Raw genomic sequence first — 18,995 nt, 5'->3', positions numbered from 1 at the left:
CACTCTGTCTCCTTGTCATGGCTTTTGCGTCATCAGTACAGATACAAACACATCTTGACCACCAATGTCCATTTAATGTCACAAAGCTCTCCAGTACTTTCAAAATATCCTCTCCTGTTGTCCTGGTTTCCAGTGGTTAGCAGAAGAGAATGTCTTCCTTAATTGACCCCCCATTAATGTATTAGACATATAGCAGGAGCTGTGCCAGGCCCTGTTGACTCATCCAGCTGTAACGCATAGAATTCACTGGCTTGTATGCGAAGCAGAAATTGTTTCAAAGCATCTCCTGCCATGTCACTGATACGTCGTTGAAACAGTGGTGTTTAATGGAGGCATTGTCTGTATAGTTTTTTTGGCCTTTACCCCCAGTATTGTCCCAGCCATATCCATGGCAGCAGGAAGAATTAAGTCCTCCACAATAGTATGGGGCCTGCCTGTCCTAGCCACTCGGTAGCTCACCATATAAGACGCTTCTAGCCCCTTCTACTTAATGGTATCTGTTGCTTTTATACATGTCTTACTACTCTAAAGTTGTCTTTATTCTCGCTTAAAAAAATTCCCGTGGCTTATTTTTCAAATGGTCATGTTTCGTTTCTAAATGACTGCGCAAGAGTGAAGGTTTCCCGCGAGACAGTAACGGTTAATGTGATTGGATGTTAATTATTTGACACGTCTACCTGTATTTGACATTGTGTTGTTATTTCGCTGAACAGTAGATGGTTTCATTTTATTTTTGGCAGTGAAATGAGGGTACTCAGGCGGGAAAAAAACTCACCCAAATGTATAGCCCCGTTGGAAAATATAAATGTACTGTTTGAAAATGTGAAGAAGAATTTATTTTGATTTATTTGGCATACCCCCGACGGCATTGTGTGTACCCCAGTTTGGGAATACCTGATCTAGAAGACGATCTCAGGGATAATATAAAAGGAAACGTGCAAGAGCACGATGAAGGGGATAATGATGACAAGCACAATCCTGTTGCCTCTGCTGAGGAGGATGCTGATGAGGAGGATGCTGATGAAGCGGATAGTGATTACGATGATAATGCAATTGAAAGATGACGGTGCTGCTGAAAATGGAGATGATAGAGTAGCGTTGATATTGATAATGGCGAAAATAATATTGATGATGAGATGAATAGATTCACTAAGGAGTGTGTAGCATGCACAGCAATTCACCAATACAGCGAACACACATGCTTTTGACAGCCAAAGGTAAAGGTAGGGTAAAGCAGTATGTTAAAATATCCTGACCTGGTATGGTGTTGAACAGCTCATGTCATAGTTGTGCAGGTTAGAGGCATCCATGGAGAAGCGGAAGTGACTCTTTTTCATACTGCTTTCGGACTCAGACCTGTGACACTTGTCATTGTCCTCTCTCTCCTCCTCCTCCCTCTTCTTCCTCTTCTTGCGCCTGTTGCGCCTCTCTTTCGCGCTCTTGGAGCTGAGTTTGGAGGCCTCTGAGGAGGACTCAGTGAGGTCGCCTCTCTCACTGAACTCCCCACTCTCAGCCGCCATCACCGTTGCCGCCGCCTGTAAACCAATCAACACACCTAAGCTATGGCCGTCAGGGGAAACTTGTGAGAAATAGACACAATGGGCTATTAAATGCATTCTAAATTTAAATTAAATTACATTTACCTTTGAATACCTTTGAACATTTGTTATCCGAATTCTTTAAAAATCTTGGCCATTTTCAGTTTAAGATAAATAAGAATATGAAGAGTATATTTCCAAAATGCTATATCCACTATTTTTTCACATTTGTGTTTTTTCACGAGAAATTATTGTTTATGTGTGCCTTCATATGTGTGTAAAACTGCTGAGCATGAAAAACTCAGCAGCGTTGCAATTCTTGATACAAACCATTCCCCGTTCAAAGGCACATACTGTAAATCTTTTGCCTTGCCCATTCACCCTCTGAATGGCACACATACAAAATCCATGTCTCAATTGTGTCAAGGATGAAAGATCCTTCTTTAACCGGTCTCCTCCCCTTCATCTACACTGATTGAAGTGGATTTAACAAGTGAAACAAATCAATAAGGGATCATTCACCTATGTCATGGAAATCATGTTTTGTACACTCAGTGTATATCCATTGTTTAGCTGGAATGGAATTTTCGTATCCTTTATATTTGACTGTAATATGTGGCTGTTTTACCAAGCTTAAGAGGAATGCATGTATTGTAAGTTGCTCTGGATAAGAATTGTTTGCAACATTTGTTTTAAAATAGTAATGTCACAAATGTATCATTTGTACAGCTCTATTAAAAATGCCATTAGTTGTTACATTTGACTGTGTAAAACCTAGCAGTACTACTTATTTCTCTGAGAATGAGGCAGATATCTAGCATTTTTGCAACACAAAAAAACTTGATTATTTGTCTCTCTGAAATGAAGCCATCAAGCGATAGATTTTAAACAAATACATGTCTGTCACTGAACAATTAGATAGTGGAAAAAACACACCCATCTCTTTCACCATTTCTTTAAACAACAAAAGGTTGTACCTACATTTCTGATAATGGATATATAGCGTTTAGGAATGAAACTCTTCATACATCACCAGCAATGGAAATGACTATTAAAGGAATTCCATGGTTGTTGTAATTAATGAGTGTGCTGTAATGTTTGGCATATTAGAGTTGAAATGGGCGGATATCCTGTACCTGTGCATCCTCCTGCTGTCTTCTCAGCTGCTCCAGCATGGCCTGGAACTCCTCCTCCTTCTTCTGAGCCTCTTCCATGGTGGCCTGGTTCTGCTCGTCGTACGCCATGGCAACCACAGCCAGGATCAGGTTGATCAGGTAGAAGGAGCCCAGGAAGATGACCAGCACAAAGAAGATCATATACGGCTTCCCAGCAGCCCGCAGGGTCTGGAAGAGGAACAACACCTCTTGTGACACATTTCTTACAACCTCTTTGAACATATCTCCCAAGTAAATCGCCAGTCGTTCGTATTACACCCCGGATAACATATCTCCATTGAGAGGATGCTAATGGAACACTAAAAGGACCATGATAAAACATGCATAAAATGTCTGCTCACGTAACAAGCCATTTGGAACATGCACATGAACCCTGTGACATTGCACACCTGATCTGGTGTATTGTTCTGTATTATTTGCTCAGAATGCTTCGCTGATCTCTCTATTCAAGGGACAACAATGCATTCAAAAAGACATGGGGTCTTTGCTTTAGTCATGATGCGACAGATCTCGGTTTCCTCGAGCAGAAATGTACCTGCCCTCCATTAGGAGGTTGTTTGAACAGGCGACTGGCAATCTTCTTTTTGATGTCTGTTTTGTAATGGGAGAATGTACTCATTTTCATCACACAGCAAATGATGCCTGTCTTTGTGTTTTCAAGATAACCTGTACCCATCAAGTTAAACATGTCACAAACTAGGTCCGGGATCTATTTGAACGAACCTAACGCATTGGTAAATCTAAGCACAGTGTTATGTCCAGGGGTGTGTCAGAAATATTGTTGCGGTTTTCACAGTCGTTATTTTGAGCGCAATTGCTGGCGGTGGTGTAGGTGTGACGAGGGCTTGGCCACTCACTGGCCAATCAAGGTGTCCCATGGCTTATTACCGCATGCTTTTGTCTCAAATTCTGCCGGTCTTTGTGTTGTTATCAACTCCAATTCGGCTGGAGACACGGAATATTCCGGAATATTTTTAAAAATAGCATAGGTTACAGTAACAAGGGATAGCAACAGTAAAAAATAAAATAATTAAACATCCAGTGGTTGCTCAATATGGTTGGTGTGGACAGTCAACATTGTTGTAGTTGGCTTCAATTAGTATAGGCCTTTCCGCTCCTGTAAATTGTGTTGTATGTGCGAGGCACGTTCTCAATAAGCAAGATGTAGCCTAGTCATTATGTAGCCTGCCATTATAAGACAGCACTATTTGAATAGCCTACATTTGGAGGAGCGTATCTGGTAACCGGACAAGAGGCTGGTTGCGTATCTGGTAACTGGACAAGAGGCTGGTTACGTATCTGGTAACCGGACAAGAGGCTGGTTACGTATCTGGTAACCGGACAAGAGGTTGGTTACGTATCTGGTAACCGGACAAGAGGTTGGTTACGTATCTGGTAACCGGACAAGAGGTTGGTTACGTATCTGGTAACCGGACAAGAGGTTGGTTACGTATCTGGTAACCGGACAACAGGGATGGATACAAGCCGAATGGAGCACTGCAGGTATGCCGATGGGAATTGTGAATAATACAAAAGCATGTCGGCAAAAGCCTCGCGACTAGAATCCTTTTATGGATAGGCTGCTCGGGAAATATAAAGACACCAGATGCTTTGCTGTTGAAGCAGCTTTCGTTATAGTAGGGTACGATTTTCTTTTAAATCAAACGAAACGGAAAAAACAACTTAAATGTTTCTAAATATGAGTGTCCCCGGATTATCTAATCTTTTGCTCCATTATGGGTGTTACGGTTTTCTTCGGGTGAAAGAGAGGACCAAAATTCAGCGTGGTAATTTTGATACATGTTTAATTAAGAAAGAACACGATCAATACAAAAACAATAAATGTAACGTGAAAACCAAAACAGCCTAAACCGGTGCAAACTAACACAGAGACAGGAACAGGAAAAAGGAACACTCAAAGAATATGGCTGCCTAAATATGGTTCCCAATCAGAGACAACGATAATCACCTGCCTCTGATTGAGAACCACTTCAGGCAACCATAGACTTTACTAGATAACCCCACTAAGCCACAATCCCAATACCTACTAAAACCCCAAGACACACCACATAATAAACCCATGTCACACCCTGGCCTGACCAAATAAATAAAGAAAACACAAAATACTAAGACCAGGGCGTGACAATGGGCATACAACCTAGATGGAGAGTTTTTTTATGCACTTCCAAAATAATAACAGGAGCCAGCCTACATAGATCAAATGTGGATGTCCACTCACTGTTTTGCTGTGAAAGCTTTGGTGATGAAGATTCATTTCAAAGCGGCCTCACGAACAAAACCCTGTGTTTTCACATGTACATTGATTGTTTTGTTTTTTTATCTGATGCTACACTAAGATAAGATCAGAAACGTACATTTTTCTAAACTAATCCAATCTGTAAGTGGTTGGATTCATAGCAGCTGTTAGTGAGATAATTGTTCCAGTTTGATGTTGTTCGTCTCCATGTACTGTATTGTCTTCCCTACTCTGACAGGTGTTCTGAATGCAAGTTAGGGGTGATGTCAAAGTGTCGGATATCTTCCTCCAAATTGGACCTAACAGAGATTGAATATTATATTGCAAACTACCATAATGTGACACATTAAGAAATATTCAAATAAGGCTTTACACCCTTATTACTTAAAGGAAGCCAACCGAAAGAGAAATGTACTCTGCTGGAGTTGATTGTCAATTCATTTAGTGTCGTGTTAACTCCAGCAATATCAACACCATGACCAGAGTAGTTTTAAGACAAAATGGGGGTTGGATCATATAAACACCAAAATGTTGTTAAATTCGACTCCATATGAGTTTTACAATTTTACTGTGTATGCTTGGTTTTTAATGAAAGGAAACGAAATGGGAAAAAAACATTTGTTTTCACGTTTCTAAATACGAGGTTTACAGGCACAAAAAGCTCATCTCACTTGCGCCATGTGCACATGGATAGGCTTTGCTTCCATTGTTAAAATCCATTGATAAAAGTCCAGTATTCGGTTGGTCTTAAATATCCCAAGCAGCGCATACTGAAATTGGCACTTTGGCGCACGTTTTTAAGGACACACCTTAGATAATGCCAACCCTCCAATCTTAGGACATGCAAGCTCATTTAAGACAAGTAAATGACCAATCCTGGCATATGTTTTGAAAATAGAAAAGTGCCCGGCTTTAACAGGTTGAAATTGCAAACAAGCATGCATTTGACAATCGCGCTGGGCATTGGTTTAACACCAGACAAAATTAGAGCCCATAGTGTTCCTCACAGGTGCAGTCAGAAGCACAGGAACACAGGGATCTCCACTGAGCACAGAAGCTGGCACAAATGGGTCTGTCCAATGCAACGACAACACTAGCAATCCTTTTGCCTGTAAAAAAGCCCCCAGTATCACTTCATAATGCAGACAGACCATAGAGTTGGATAGAGGGCGCGCTTGGCCCAAAGCCTTTTTTGGCAAGGGTAGTACCCCTTGAGGTAGACTTGAGGAACCAGCCTGATCGCTGCCTTCACAATTTTGTAAGGGATGGCAATCAGGCTGGTTCCACCAGGCTTCCAATGAGAGCTTTCACCATTTTGAAGTAGTCAACATGGTGGGACTTGCTATGGGTTAACAAACGATCACAAAATTCCATCCTGGTCAGCGGAAGGGTTAAGCCAATGAATTATACTGCTGATCAAACATTCCACAATTACAGGTGGCAGTTAATCACCAACCTTGGCTTTATACCTGTTTAGATTATACACTCCAGCACAGTAAGTGGTATGCACCTATTCAATCTATGTACAAACTACCAATACACTCATAGAAGTAAAAGAGGAAGACATGGACTACTTTAAAATGGAGATAGCCCTCAATGGCACTTGCCAAGCTGTCACAAAAAGCGGCCATTGCAAAGACAGGAGATGAGCTCTCTAGTACATCTCTATGAGACAGACCTGCTGGTAGAGGTTCTCCCAGTAGTCCTGAGTCATCAGTCTGAACAGAGACAGGAAGGCCCAGCTGAACGTGTCAAAGCTGGTGTAGCCGAAGTCTGGGTTCCGGCCCGCTTTGACGCACCAGAATCCCTCTGGACACAGCCTACAACAAACAACAAGCCTGGGAAACTCAAACAGAATCAGAATCACCATCACTGCATTCCCAATATCCTGTGAAGTCTATTTTGATGTTAACGCACAAAGTAATGCACGACCGCACGCAGGTACGCACACGCACACACACAAACAAACGCAAGCACAATCAGTAGTGCATCCTGACAATCAGACACAAATGTAGTAATGTGGGCTCAATCTTACCCAGCACCACTGCCATTTCCACAAAGCAAAGCATCCCTTTTACCTGGGAGGTAGTAATAATTATCTACAGGAAAAAGAGACAAGTCAATCTTTCGTCAACTGCAAAAAAGAGAAATGATTTTCATTCTCACCTCCATCACAGCATTGTAACTAGTGAACAGTTCAAAGATTTAGTCCTGAAATACCTTTCCTTTTCTCTTATCTATTGTCTCCCCTTTGACCCCATGGCTGCCCAGGTCCTAGTGTCATGGCCATCCAGGTGCCGTTTTTCCCATTTGGGAGGTGACTCAAAGCCCTCCATGTTGACAAGCTAAACATGCCACTAGTATCATCCACAAACCGGCAGTGTTATGATGAGCAGCCACACTACTTCCCACCAGAAGCTCTTACAAACCCCTCTCAGCCATTCCTGTCATTTTACATTACGCTCTTCAGCCAGGGCTGCTTGTTTGGCTATTAGCAATGAGCTGTGACTCACTCACTGTGGTCTGTGGTTACTAGCGTGGCGTTCACCCTCCAATGACTGTCTAAAGCCAAAGAAACATGCTTACCAGGATTATTAGTGTAATTGGTCCAGTTGAACGGGACGGTCTCGTTAAAGTCCCCATCAATATACTCCTTCCCATTAAAGTCCAATGTATCATTCAAGAGGTTGGTTGAGTTAGGACGGATCCTTAAACATTTGTTTCTTAAATTGCCCATAAACAGCTGCAGCCCTACCAGGGCAAAGACACTTAGGCAGAATACAGTGAGGATCATCACGTCTGACAGTTTCTTCACTGACTGGATCAGCGCTCCCACAATGGTCTTGAGGCCTGCAGGACACGACAGAACCTCACTGTTATTCGCATAGGAGTCTTATACAGTGTATGCAAAGAAGAAGTGTCATTTGTATACAATGTGAACATCACAGCATGAAACGTCATCTCCGTTGCTCATATGTTTAAAAACAAACCGTGTGGAGGTGTCCAAAAGAGTTTATTTCCAAAACGCAAAATCCACACATTTTTCATTTTGTGTTTTTTTTCTCTCACTATAAATGATTGCTTAATATGTGTGTAAAATATGACTGTTCTCAGATTTATTTTATTCATAGATTTCTAGATGTGCATTAAAATGTGTTTTATTTTTTCCTAAACGCTATATTTCCATTGTTTAGTTGGAATGGAATCAAATCAAATCAAATGTATTTATATAGCCCTTCGTACATCAGCTGATATCTCAAAGTGCTGTACAGAAACCCAGCCTAAAACCCCAAACAGCAAGCAATGCAGGTGTAGAATGCTTGTATACAGTGTATTTGACTGTATGCGGTAGTGTCACCTAGCTATCTTAAGATCAATTACCTAACTGTGAGTCTCTCTGGATAAATAACTAAAATATTACGTCAATGATTTACATGCAGATGTTGTATGATTGTATTGATTTGTTTTATATTGATGTCACAAATGTATCACTTGTACAGTCTGTGTTATTTGTTCCTTTGGACTGTGTAAAAACCCTAGCAGTTCTACTTATTTCTCTGAGAGGGAGGCGGATATACACTGAGTGTACAAAACATTAAGGACACCTTCTTAATATTGAGTTGCACCCCCTCTCCCTTTTTGCCCTCAGAACAGCCTCAATTCGTTGGGGCATGGACTCTACAAGGTGTCAAATGCGTTCCACAGGGATGCTGGCCCTTGTTGACTCCATTGCTTCCCAAAGTTGTGTCAAGTTGGCTGGATGCCCCTTGGGCGGTGGACCATTGTTGATACACACGGGAAACTGTTGAGCGTGAAAAACGCAGCAGCTTTGCAGTTCTTGACACATACCGGTGCACCTGGCACCTACTACCATACTCTGTTCAAAGGCACTTAAATCTTGTGCCTTGCCCATTCACCCTGTGAATGGCACCAATACACAATCAATGTCTCAATTGTTTCAAGGCTTAAAAATCCTTCTTTAACCTGTCTCCTCCCCTTCATCTACACTGATTGAAGTGGATTTACCAAGAGACATCAATAAGGGATCATAGCTTTCACTTGGGTTCACCTGGTCAGTCTGTCATGGAAAGAGCAGGTGTCCTTAATGTTTTTTACACTCAGTGTATAGTGTTTTGCAAGAAAACATGATTATTTGTCTCTCTAAAATGAAACCATCAAGCGATAGATTTAAAAAAATACATGTTTGTCATTGAACAACCCCATGCCATGATTAGATAGTGAAAAAAACACACCAACCTCGGTCATACGTTCTTTAAACAATAAAAGCAAATTTACCAACATTTTTTAAAATGGATATATAGCGTTTTTGAAAGAAGCTCCTCAATTGTCAAAGAATGGTACGCTGGCAGTGCAGTGACACATTCTACTGTCTCAATTGGTGGTCTTACACCATAAGAATGTTTAATATTTTATATAACGTTCTTTTCTCCACTAGAATTATATGAGCCGTGATAAGCACATCATATTTTCTGACGAAGATCCAAATCCCAGTAATATGTTTATAGCACACAATGTAGCTTCAAATTAAGTCCCTGGTTGCTCTACGGTTGATTGAGAAAACAAATAAGCTGAGGAGCATAGTTGTTCTAATGGCCAGGCAGTTCTGGCCACAAATTGACATTTGTTGTAGTAGATATTATACCTGTGTGTTAGACACCCTACCAAGAGTTTGGATCAGAAACTATGTCGTAGAGTATAATAACAAAAGCATGCATGTCTGTGAGGAAGGGGCATACGTCACAATCAGCTCTGACATATGACCCACCCTTACCAGACCAAAACACAGTCCGCCTTCACTGAACAGGAACAGTTGAATGAAGACAAACACCAGTCAGGGAGAACACTGACAAGCAACCATCCCAAACAGCGAAGGAAGGAGAGAAGAGCTGGACAGCACCACAAACACAATTAAAGCTGGATTTAAACAAAGTCCCATGCAAACAAAATCGACAAGACCCCCAAGGCTGTTCAATAAAAATGAACAAATCAATAAATACAATAGTCTAAAAGCAAGAAATCATTTTCCATTTGAAATGAACTGCTTCAGATTTCTACTGGCAGCATGAGAGGCAAACCTACAGAAAAGCGTAAAGGTGTAGTAACCCTTCGGCCCCGAAACCTTGTCCCTTAACCTGGCTCTCACCTGGGATGACCGATATCGTTTTCAGTGCTCGGAGAACCCTGAACGTTCTCAGTGCTGACACGTTGCCCAGGTCCACAAACGATGTGACATATCTGTAATAAAAGGGAAGTCGCACACAGACGCCATGACAGGACAACAAAGAGCAGTCGGAAGAAACATCACACAAGGAAGGGGCTGGCTGACAGCTGGCAGCAGGCACTCCTTACCTGGGATAACTGAAATAGTTTTCAAAGCTCTCAGTACTCTGAAAGTGCGAAGAGCTGAAACATTGCCTAGTTTTACAAACTCTGTTACATACCTGCAGGAAAATTCACAATTACAATAGAGCTTGTGTAGTTCAAATACATTCATGTCACGTGGCAACGTCTCTAAACCCCTCAAACACCATTACATGGTGGGATAGACAATAGGTGTGAGGAGTCTGAGGAAGGACACTAGCCAACCTAAGGTTAGACTGAGAAGTGCCTCGATATTCCTCATGTCTGCATGGTATTTGTACTTACAAAGACGTGCAACTGTTGTCTTGTGTATGCTCCAACAATTAATACACTAGCAACACAAAGAATAAACTAAGGGGACTTGTTGCCCCTGAACAACAAACAGAATCAATGTATTAAACTACATGAACAGTTACCCAATACTTGTAACTCCTCTGCCTCAAGCAGCAAAAACAAATGGTAGTGAAGTCTGGTAGCTGTTAGTAGAAATAGGCAAAATGACTTGTAGTTGTCGTGAGAACTTTACAGACTGAACATTAGTGCATAGTGTTGCCACTAGTTACGTCATACAGCTAGGCACGCAGGATACAGTCTCCTGTTTCAGCTCATAACAGGAAAGCGTGTGAATACTTACGCCATGACAATGACACAGAAATCCAACCAGTTCCATGGATCTCGTAGAAAGGTGAACTTCCCAACACAGAAGCCCCTTGCCAATATTTTTATAAGAGACTCAAATGTATAAATTCCAGTGAATGTGTACCTGTTGGAAACAAAGGGGTTAGTCGACATAGATCATTGTGGATGTGTATTGTGGATGCATGTCGATTTTTTGCGTAAGAGGATGACTTACTCTATATTCTTTGCCCAGTCCGGGGGCTGACTCAGGGTCATAAACGCACAGTTGGTAAGGATGGTGAACATGATTACCATGCTGAACAATGTGGAGGCAGTTGTCAAGGAAACTAAACTGTCCAGACGGGTTAATTCAATGTTGACATGACATACGATACAACGCCTGACATCGGGCTTAGAACGTATCAGGTGACCACATATCTTCAGTACACAAATCACTATATTGCACTAATTACTAGGATAAAGACATGGGATATAGGATATAGGTTTAATTAGACCTATAAAAAAAAACTGAATTAAAAAAAACATGTCAATGAAAGGATATGAGTGAACCAAAACCTTAATTGATATTCTTCTAAGAGGGTTGAAGGGGCTTAAGACATACAAGGCAGGAGTGGCGTTGAAGCGGAAGATGGCCTTCCCTCGGTTCAATACTATAAAGGTCTGTGTGTGAGAGAGAGAGAGAGAGAGAGAGACCCCATGAGACTGTTAACACATATTCCTGGTCAGTTAGGAGTGATGGAAATGAACTAGTCACTAAACAAAAATATGTGAAAATTACATTTTTCTCTTTGAGAAGTGATACTCTGTGGTAGAGAGCACAGTGATACTCTGTGGTAGGCCTGGGCGATATATATATATATATATATATATATATATATATATATAAACGTCTATCGTTTCATATTATGCTCTATCGTTTATTTCATTGGGTCGCAAATAACACTCTTTACGGCAATATTTTCCGTCAATTGGACGTCGCTTTGCATTCTTCCACACGTGCCAAGTGGAAGGAAATTTGCAACACAAACAAACATGGAGAAGAGTGAACGCGACACAGAGCACGGAGACTGTACCTAAAAGAGGGGTTACGTCGGTCGCATGGACGTGGTTTGGGTATGAAAAGTCTGACACAGACCAGAAAACCGCCCTCTGCAAAATATACCAGAAAACAGCCCTCTGCAAAATATACCAGAAAACAGCCCTCTGCAAAATATACCAGAAAACAGCCCTCTGCAAAATATACCAGAAAACAGCCCTCTGCAAAATATACCAGAAAACACCCCTCTGCAAAATATGCCGCAGGCCGGTCCCGAAAACAGGCTCAAACACCACTAACCTCTTTTACCACTTACGCAAGAATCATGTAAAACAGTATGGAGAGTGTCTACAGATGAGACCCCAAAAAGTAGTCGGGTGCTCAAAACAAACCCCCGTCTCAGACGCTGCAAGAGGCTTTGCCCGCGGCACACCATATGGCAAAGAACCACGAAGATGGAAGGAGAGAACAGCTGCCGTAACAACTTACATCGGCAAAGACATGGCCCCAATTTACACGGTTGGGAAACGGGGGTTTCGTGAGTTGGTGCCAACACTCGACCCAAGGTACCAAATGCAAATACCTTTTATTTTTTGAGTATAATTTAAAATGTAATAATAAATAGGCCTGTACATGTGGTAATTTTATATAAACTATTTATTCATTGAATTGACAGAAAATGTGTATATCGTGATATGTATCGTTATCGGGATATGAAATGACCTATATCGGGATATGATATTTTGGCCATATTGCCCAGCCCTACTCTGTGGTGTGGTAAAATGTCTTCCCTGAAATTTTCAGATGGTATCCCTATCGATCCTTGCTTTCCTGTCACCTTGAATACAAAGGCTCTGGTTGGATGACAGCGTGCTCCATCACCTGACCTACACAATAACAACTGAACCTGGATCTGAAAACAGAGAAAGCCTGTGCTACGACAACTCTGGGTGTCACAGCATCACAGTGCCCGACCCAGAGATCCCTCACAGCACGGTACACTGTACACATGACTGGATAGACAGGAGTATGCATCAACATAAACCCTTTGCTCAAAATATTATGCAGATCCAAAGTTGAGGGCTACTGTATCCAAAAAACATAAGCTACTACATCCGTTATGCAACGTTACAGACAACGTGTGTCTATGCTTTCTAAGACTGCCATAACCCTTCACAACTCCTTCAAACACCCCCTTCCTTGGTTTCAAAGCCCAGCTCTTTGTGAAGACCAATCCAACTCACTTTCTGGTTGCTGTAGAAGGTGTCCAGGTCCTCCAGTGGTTTGGACACCAATCCTTTGGGAATGTCCCCGTATATGAGTGGCAGTGATTTGCCTGCCTCCAGGTCACTGCTGGGCTTGGGTCCGTTGTCGCCATCGTCATTGGGCTTCCCCTTGGGTTTCTTGGCATTCTCCTCAGCGATCCGCCTCTCGATGGCATCAAGGGACTCACGACAAAACAGCCGGAAGCTGTCTGGTCCTGGAGGTACAAGCAGCTGTGCCATCTTTTCATCCTGCACATTCAGAGCGACCGGCTAGCCTCCTTCAATAGAAAGGACTGGAGAAACAAGAGGGAGAAGCTCCAGTTAGAGGCGTGTAGTGTAGTGACTCTGAATCAACTCCTGAGGCATGGATATCCAAAGAACGACATAAAACCTCCGAAATATTTCTGCTGAAGGAAATGTGCAACCTGTATGAGTTTAGAACACAGTGACTTGGACAATATTATTCCGATATAATCTTACACTCACAATCATCCGATGTCACACGGATACCAGGGACAAAGGGAAACAGAAATGCTTTCCATACCGCATCTCTTTGGCAGTATAACAATCAATATGAGGTACTTTACAGTCTATTCTTCACGCCTATTACTTTACTTTAAAAAAAACAAGCCCATGAGTGGAGGGAGATCTGCCTGTGGATCCCCCAGAGGACAAGTAGTAATCCATTATCAGCCTAGGGAGACCTGACTTCGCTCTTTAATCCACAGCAACTACCTGGCAATAATAAAATCAGACTTGCCATATAATACAGGCTTCTGGTTTAACCCATTACTCCCTGCTCCAGAGCCAATCCTACCGACAACAGCTAGAAGGCATGGTTTTGTTCCGAGCCCAGAGTTTCCACCTTAAAATGAGTAAAGAAATTACAGAGGGAGAGGCAGATGTTCCAAATAGGCTCAGAGAGTAGTAAGATGATGCACAGGGACACTGCATGGGCAATATCGAGCATCCCTTTTACTACAGCTCCCCTCTGCATCTGTCCCGCTGTGGAGAGGCCTCAGCTTTATCTTCTATGTCATAGGCTTTATAGTGCAATAGTGTCATAAAATAAGTCCATTGTTTGTCTTGACAGATCCAAGAAATCAATCACTAACACATTGGTCAATGCTAGACTGGATTGAATATAAAGCACATCAATATGTCAACATAGGAAAACCCCATTGAGGAATTTAGTGAAACGGATGTAGTCATTGTAACCTCTGTTTGAGGTATATTTGTGCTCTGCTATGGCATTAGGTTATATCACCCCATATTTAGGTTGTGGGTTGTGAATATGAATGATTTGTTACATATAACAGAAAAGCAAATCCTGCCTAAGGCAGCATAATACACTATAATATAAATACCTTAATAGCACAGCTGTGGTTGACTATTATGACTTTTCAGCCAGCTACACACAAATGTTAATTCATGTGAACCTGAATTTGGAACGTTCTCATAAGTGTGTGTCATCAGCATTAGTACTCTATACTACTCACACATCTTCTATTCCCTTTAATGGCTAGAAGCCACATCTAATTTCCCTTCATTAAATGGAAGAAGTCATTAGGAAATGGCTTAGTTTATCTGTACAGAATTGGCCAGTTGTAGCTGTGTATCAAATTCAGCTACAGTAGCTTATCTAGAATTCCTCCTTAATGCATCTGACATGTTGACTCCGAAGACAAAAGGCAACCTTTATAGTTTCCTTTACAGGTATAAGTGTATGCACGGAAGGAGCAGAGCACACACACAAGTAGAAGCAGTCATGAAAAGAGTATAATGAAGAGCTGACACCTGCATTCTGAATAATAGAACCAATTATTCAGAATGAAATATTTTAAATTGTTGGCTATAAAAAATATAAATGTCACATGAAAACACGGATGAATGACTAATCTATGTAGTATAGCCAATATTTTCTATTAGTTTAGAGTCTAGACATCAGTTGAAGGTCTCGTTTTGATTTGTCTTTGATTGAGTTGTCAATGAACATGATTTCAACGTAAAGATCAACACACATCTTAACCATGTAATTGGTTTTAGGTTCAAAGTTGGGTGAAAAAAAAGACAAACATTCCTGAATTTTTTTTTTTTTAAGTTGATGACTTTGTACAAATCCAATCAGTTTTACCACGTTGATTCAATGTCATCACATTGAATGTTTTGGTTGAAATGATGTGGAAACAACGCTGATTCAACTAGTTCTTGGCCCAGTGGGTACCTTGCTTGACAAAACAAACTCCCCCAAAATTGATTTAAAGATTAATGTAAATGTCTGTATGAATCATTTTATCTTTTATACGTGCACCACTTCCCAAAAGGTATATAGGTGAGAATGTGCCGTGATGTAAAAAAACACTTCCTGGCTTCAATGGTATCTGGGAGCAATCCCCACTTTCCAAAGTAATCGCTGAGGTGCCAGGTTGGAATCGTGCTATAATCCTGGTACTAACCTTTCTCTAGGCTCACTAAGTTAGGCCTCTCCATCGGACCTACTACAAGCTGTTTAGCCTTCCATTTATTTTTAGATTGCTTCTACCAGAGAATACAGGTAAACGTTTGGTCACAATCCAACTGCAAGACAACAAAAGAAACAGGCACAATCATTCATACTGTACGCTACAGTATCTCCATATAACACAACAACCCATTCAACACAATATAACATAATGTCATTTTTCCTATAACCTTGGTACATCAAACTCAATGTGCATTAAGATAATAAACAGATAATAGACTCGATACAAGATGTCAACTAGAAGGGATTCAGTCAAACGTATCTTACAGTCAGATGTGACCGCAGGTGTGTGGCCAAACTGTATCCAGTGAAAACATGGTGACTGTTGGCAGCGGTTGAAGAATTTCTGTTGGGTAGGCTATGTCCTGGGTTAACTCCTCGAATCTATGTTTATTGACATACTGTAAATACTGACTTGTGATTAGACTTAATATGTGAGCCAAAATAAATACTGAAGCGACTGGCCACCAAACATAGGCAGCATAAACAGATGGCCGCCATCATTCGAGCTCCCAAGAACGATAAGGCTTCATGCCACAATGTCTACCGCTCTGTAGCACTCACATCTGTAATCATGAAGTGTTTTGAGAGGCTGGTTATGGCACACATCAACTCCATCATCCCAGCCACCACTCCAATTTGCATACCGTCCCAACAGATCCATAAACGACACAATCTCAATTGCACTCACCCACCTAGGTAAGAGGATTACCTTCGTGAGAATGCTGTTTATTGACTACAGCTCAGCATTCAACATCATTGTCCCCTCCAAGAACATCACCAAGCTTAGGACTCTGGGACTGAACACAGCCCTCTGCAACTGGATCCTGGACTTCCTGACGGACTGATCCCAGGTGGTGAGGGTAGGCAACATCACCTCCGCCATGCTGACCCTCAACACGGGGGCCCCACAGAGGTGTGTGCTTTGTCCTCTCCTGTACTCCCTGTTCACCCATGACTACGTGGCCACGCACGACTCCAACACCATCCTCAAGTAGGGCTCCCGAGTGGCGCAGATGTCTAATGTACTGAATCTCAGTGCTAGAGGCATCACTACAAACCCTGGTTTGATTCCAGACTGTATCACAACCGGCCGTGTTTGGGTGTCCCATAGGGCGGAACACAAATGACCCAGCATCTTCCGGGCTAGGGTTTGGCTGGGGCAGGATGTCATTGTAAATAATAAGTTGTTCTTAACTGACTTGCCTAAAGGTTAACTAAAAAAGGTTAAAAGTTTGCTGACAACACAACGGTGATAGGCCTGATCGCCGGCGATGATGAGAAGGCCTACAGGGAGGAGGTCAGTGACCTGGCAATGTGGTGCCAGGACAAGAACTTCTCCCACAATGTCAGTAAGATAAAGGAGCTGGTCATGGTCTACAGGATAGCATCTCCCTAGATCGCATGGCACTACAGAGGGTGATGCAGACAGAACCAGGACATCAGGGGCCGAGCGCCTGCTATCAGCTAATGGGGATTCTAATAAAATACCAAATATCAAAATCCAGCACCTCCAAATCAGGCAGTGTGAAAGGAAGGCCCAGAAAGTCAATAAAGACTCCAGCCACCCAACCCATAGACTCCGCTTCCTTATGGCAAGCGGTACCGGTGCATCAAGTCTGACACCAAAAGGTTCCTGAACAGCTTCTATCCCCAAGCCATAAAACTGCTAAATAGCTAACAAAATGGCTACACAGACTCTCTGAGTTGATCCTTGTATTTTATTTGTATTTTTGCAGTCTATGTACACTCACAGGGCCCAATACACTCATGCACACTGACACTCTAACTCACACAAACACTCACTCCATCATTTGCTTACATACACATAACATGCACATACATTTATACTGACTCTACACACAATCAACATATACACTGCTGCTACTCTGTTTATCATTTTTCCTGATGTCTAGTCACCTTACCCCTATACAGTTGAAATTGGAAGTTTACATACACTTAGGTTGGAGTCATTAAAACTTGTTTTTTAACCACTCCACACATTTCTTGTTAACAAACTATAGTTTTGGAAAGTCGGTTTAGGACATCTACTTTATGCATAACACAAGTAATGTTTCCAACAATTGTTTACAGACAGTGGGTCAGAGGTTTACATACATATAAGTTGACTGTGCCTTTAAACAGCTTGGATAATTCCAGAAAATTATGTCATGGCTTTAGAAGCTTCTGATAAGCTAATTTAATAATTTGAGTAAATTGGAGGTGTACCTGTGGATGTTTTTCAAGGCCTACCTTCAAACTCAGTGGCTCTTTGCCTGACATCATGGGAAAATCAAAAGAAATCTGCCAAGACCCCAGAAAACATTGTAGACCTCCACAAGTATGTTTCATCCGTGGGAGCAATTTCCAAACACCTGAAGGTACCACATTTATCTGTACAAACAATAGTGTGCAAGTATACATACCACGGGACCACGGAGACGTCATACCGCTCAGGAAGTGTCATGTTTTGTCTTATATTGTCTTGTCATTATGCTTTCCCTTCTGTTCGTTTCCCCCTGCTGGTCTTATTAGGTTCGTTCCCTTTTTCTATCCCTCTCTCTCCCCCTCCCTCTCTCTCCTCTCTCTATCGTTCCGTTCCTGCTCCCAGCTGTTCCTCATTCTCCTAACTCACTCATTTAGTCTTTTCACACCTGTCCCCTATTTTGTCCTCTGATTAGAGTCCCTATTTCTCCCCTTGTTTTCCGCTTCTGTCCTTGTCGGATCCTTGTATGATGTTCGCTGTGCTGTGTCATTGTCTCGCCCATGTCGTGTCTTGTCTCCTTCAGATGCTGCGTGTGAGCAGGTGTCTTAGACTGCTACGGTCGGTGCCTTCCCGAGGCAACCTGCAGTCAATGGTCGAGTCTCCAGTCTGTCCTCGTCACTACGAGTGGAATTAAGTTTTTTCATGTTTTGTTTTATTCTTATATTGTCCAGGAGTATTACTTTTGCCGGTTACTGGAATAAAGACTCTGTTTTCGCTAAGTCCCTTTTGGGTCCTCATTCACCTGCATAACAGAAGGATCCGACCAAGAATGGACCCAGCGACTACGGATTCCAGTAACACTGCCGTCGAGATCCAGGGAGCTATGCTCGGCAGACACGAGCAGGAATTGTCTGCTGCTCGTCATGCCGTTGAGACCCTGGCCGCTCAGGTTTCCGACCTCTCTGGACAGTTCCAG

At 42.0% G+C, this 18,995-nt stretch overlaps 1 protein-coding gene across 2 annotated transcripts in view; it reads right to left on the bottom strand.

Moving 5' to 3' along the window:
• Positions 1-18,995, bottom strand: part of scn1laa (sodium channel, voltage-gated, type I-like, alpha) — a 50,197-nt gene that overhangs the window by 21,902 nt on the left and 9,300 nt on the right. The window contains exons 2-11 of one of the 2 annotated variants that reach the window (XM_046360810.1): positions 13,272-13,585; positions 11,533-11,651; positions 11,206-11,295; positions 10,987-11,115; positions 10,135-10,226; positions 7,557-7,820; positions 7,006-7,069; positions 6,649-6,790; positions 2,675-2,881; positions 1,257-1,535 (exon numbers count right to left, since the gene is read on the bottom strand). In XM_046360810.1, coding sequence (XP_046216766.1) covers positions 1,257-1,535; positions 2,675-2,881; positions 6,649-6,790; positions 7,006-7,069; positions 7,557-7,820; positions 10,135-10,226; positions 10,987-11,115; positions 11,206-11,295; positions 11,533-11,651; positions 13,272-13,532 — 1,647 coding nt within the window. In that variant the 5' untranslated portion in view covers positions 13,533-13,585. Of the gene's footprint in view, positions 1-1,256; positions 1,536-2,674; positions 2,882-6,648; positions 6,791-7,005; positions 7,070-7,556; positions 7,821-10,134; positions 10,227-10,986; positions 11,116-11,205; positions 11,296-11,532; positions 11,652-13,271; positions 13,586-18,995 lie in introns of those variants that run through there. The other variant, XM_046360801.1, reaches the window with a different exon arrangement.

Source organism: Oncorhynchus gorbuscha, linkage group LG01 (assembly GCF_021184085.1).
Source record: "Oncorhynchus gorbuscha isolate QuinsamMale2020 ecotype Even-year linkage group LG01, OgorEven_v1.0, whole genome shotgun sequence".
Lineage (NCBI taxonomy): Eukaryota > Metazoa > Chordata > Actinopteri > Salmoniformes > Salmonidae > Oncorhynchus > Oncorhynchus gorbuscha.
The sequence above is the reverse complement of the archived record's forward strand: the minus strand, read 5'-3'. Positions and strand labels throughout refer to the sequence as shown.